Source organism: Otolemur garnettii, unplaced genomic scaffold, assembly GCF_000181295.1.
Source record: "Otolemur garnettii isolate 467f Iridium unplaced genomic scaffold, OtoGar3 scaffold00019, whole genome shotgun sequence".
Classification (NCBI taxonomy): Eukaryota; Metazoa; Chordata; class Mammalia; order Primates; family Galagidae; genus Otolemur; species Otolemur garnettii.
Window position 1 is genome coordinate 4,509,942 of NW_003852414.1, and position 2,087 is coordinate 4,512,028.

The 2,087-nt window shown below is 33.3% G+C and overlaps 1 protein-coding gene across 1 annotated transcript in view; it reads left to right on the top strand.

Moving 5' to 3' along the window:
- Positions 1–2,087, top strand: part of KIF5B (kinesin family member 5B) — a 51,363-nt gene that overhangs the window by 35,759 nt on the left and 13,517 nt on the right. Inside the window, exons 16-19 of the mRNA XM_003786724.3 lie at positions 115–303; positions 918–1,035; positions 1,368–1,429; positions 1,528–1,637. Coding sequence (XP_003786772.1) covers positions 115–303; positions 918–1,035; positions 1,368–1,429; positions 1,528–1,637 — 479 coding nt within the window. The remainder of the gene's footprint in view (positions 1–114; positions 304–917; positions 1,036–1,367; positions 1,430–1,527; positions 1,638–2,087) is intronic.

Genomic DNA, 2,087 nt, shown 5'->3' on the forward strand with positions numbered 1-2,087 from the left:
TTTTTATATATATATATATATATATATATTATTTTGTGATAAGATTTTAGAGTCTCATTGGAAAACACCCTGCACATTTCTGGCTTTGATTTTTTATTTCACCTTTTCTCACAGCAGCCTGAGGGAACTGGCATGATCGATGAGGAGTTCACTGTTGCAAGGCTCTACATTAGCAAAATGAAGTCAGAAGTAAAAACAATGGTGAAACGCTGCAAACAGTTGGAAAGTACACAAACCGAGAGCAACAAAAAGATGGAAGAAAATGAAAAGGAGTTAGCAGCCTGTCAGCTTCGCATCTCTCAAGTATGTTGTTATGTAACAAATTTTCTTCATTTTTTTTGAACCATCTACATACAAAAATTATAAAGGTTTTTAGAAAAACGAGCTTCATTAGCTTGAGTAACAAAATAAAAAGGCTGATTAGTCAGCTGTCTTTCCTAGTTTAGCTGCAATATAATAACTTGAAATGATATAACTACATTATATTTGCTAACATGTATATGGGTTATATATAGAAATTTACTAGAAAGATGTGACTGATGCTGACTGTTGAAGATTCTAGAAGAATTACAGCATAGGCAAAACTGCAGGAGACCAGTTTTCTGCCTTTTGCAACTGAACTATAGGGCCATTCCTTAAGATAGGACTATCATAGGAAAGGGGGTAACTATAAGAATATTATTTCATATTTCAGTCTCTATTGCCTTCATTTGCAAATATACATGGCCATTTAATTGATTAAATTCTTTAACATTTTAAGTCTGGGTTCTGAACTCAGGTTTAAATATCTTCAAGCTTTATCATAGATGTATATCAGATAAAACCATAGATATATCAGAAAAACCTTCAAATGTTCTTAACAAAATGTGTGCATGAGGTATTTTTTCCATTTCATAGCAGTATATTTTTTCCCAAAGCATGAAGCCAAAATCAAGTCGTTGACTGAATACCTTCAAAATGTGGAACAAAAGAAAAGACAATTGGAGGAGTCTGTTGATTCCCTGAGTGAGGAACTAGTCCAGCTTCGAGCACAAGGTATTATTAGCTCCCAATTATTTACCAGTTATATTAATTCTTTTAATGCAGTTATAATAAATTTATATTCACACTGAATATAGAACTATAGGAATATGGATAACTTGGAATGGTAAACAAATTATACGTGTTAATGGTGTTTTTAAATATTTTCTGAGATTGTATTTGAAAGTAGAAATGGCTGATCTAGCATCATGTACTTGACCTAAGAGAGCAAGATGTATTTTTTGACATTTAAAGTCAAGTAGTGCTAAGGACTGTACTTCATAAAATCCTTTTGCTCCTTGGTTTATATGAGAAAACTAAAGGCTTTTCTCTTCCTACCCAAACAGAGAAAGTGCATGAAATGGAAAAGGAACACTTAAATAAGGTTCAGACTGCAAATGAAGTTAAGGCAAGTTTGATGTTTCATTGTATTCTACTTACTTTAATCCATTATTGAATTAATTTTGATTATTCTTGACTTAAATACTTCTCCTTTCAAAATTTTAGCAAGCTGTAGAACAGCAGATCCAGAGCCACAGAGAAACTCATCAGAAACAAATCAGTAGTTTGAGAGATGAAGTAGAGGCAAAAGAAAAAGTTATTACTGATCTTCAAGAGTAAGTATTATACTTTCCATTTAGATATTGGAACCTGAGAAAGACGGAGTTATTAAGACAGAAGGAAATAGATTACTGATCAACAGACAATATGTTCTTATAGAGAAACGTGCAGTTTTCATAGAAATTACAATTTTTAACTCAGACATAAAGAATTTTCTCACTTAAAATTAAGTAAAACTTAGAAGTTCTGGGTCAAATTTTTGAAAAATCTTTTCAGTCTTTTGACCTAACGTATTAAAAAGGAAAAAAAAATCCCCAAATTAATTTATTGCTGAAATAGATACCACAATCTCCAAATCATGTATTTCTTTTCTTTTTTGAGACGGAGCCTCAAGCTATCCCCCTGGGTAGCTTGAGTGCCATGGCATCACGCTCACAGCAACCTCCAACTCCTGGGCTCAAGCGAGTCTCCTGCCTCAGCCTCCCAAGTAGCTGGGACTACAGGCG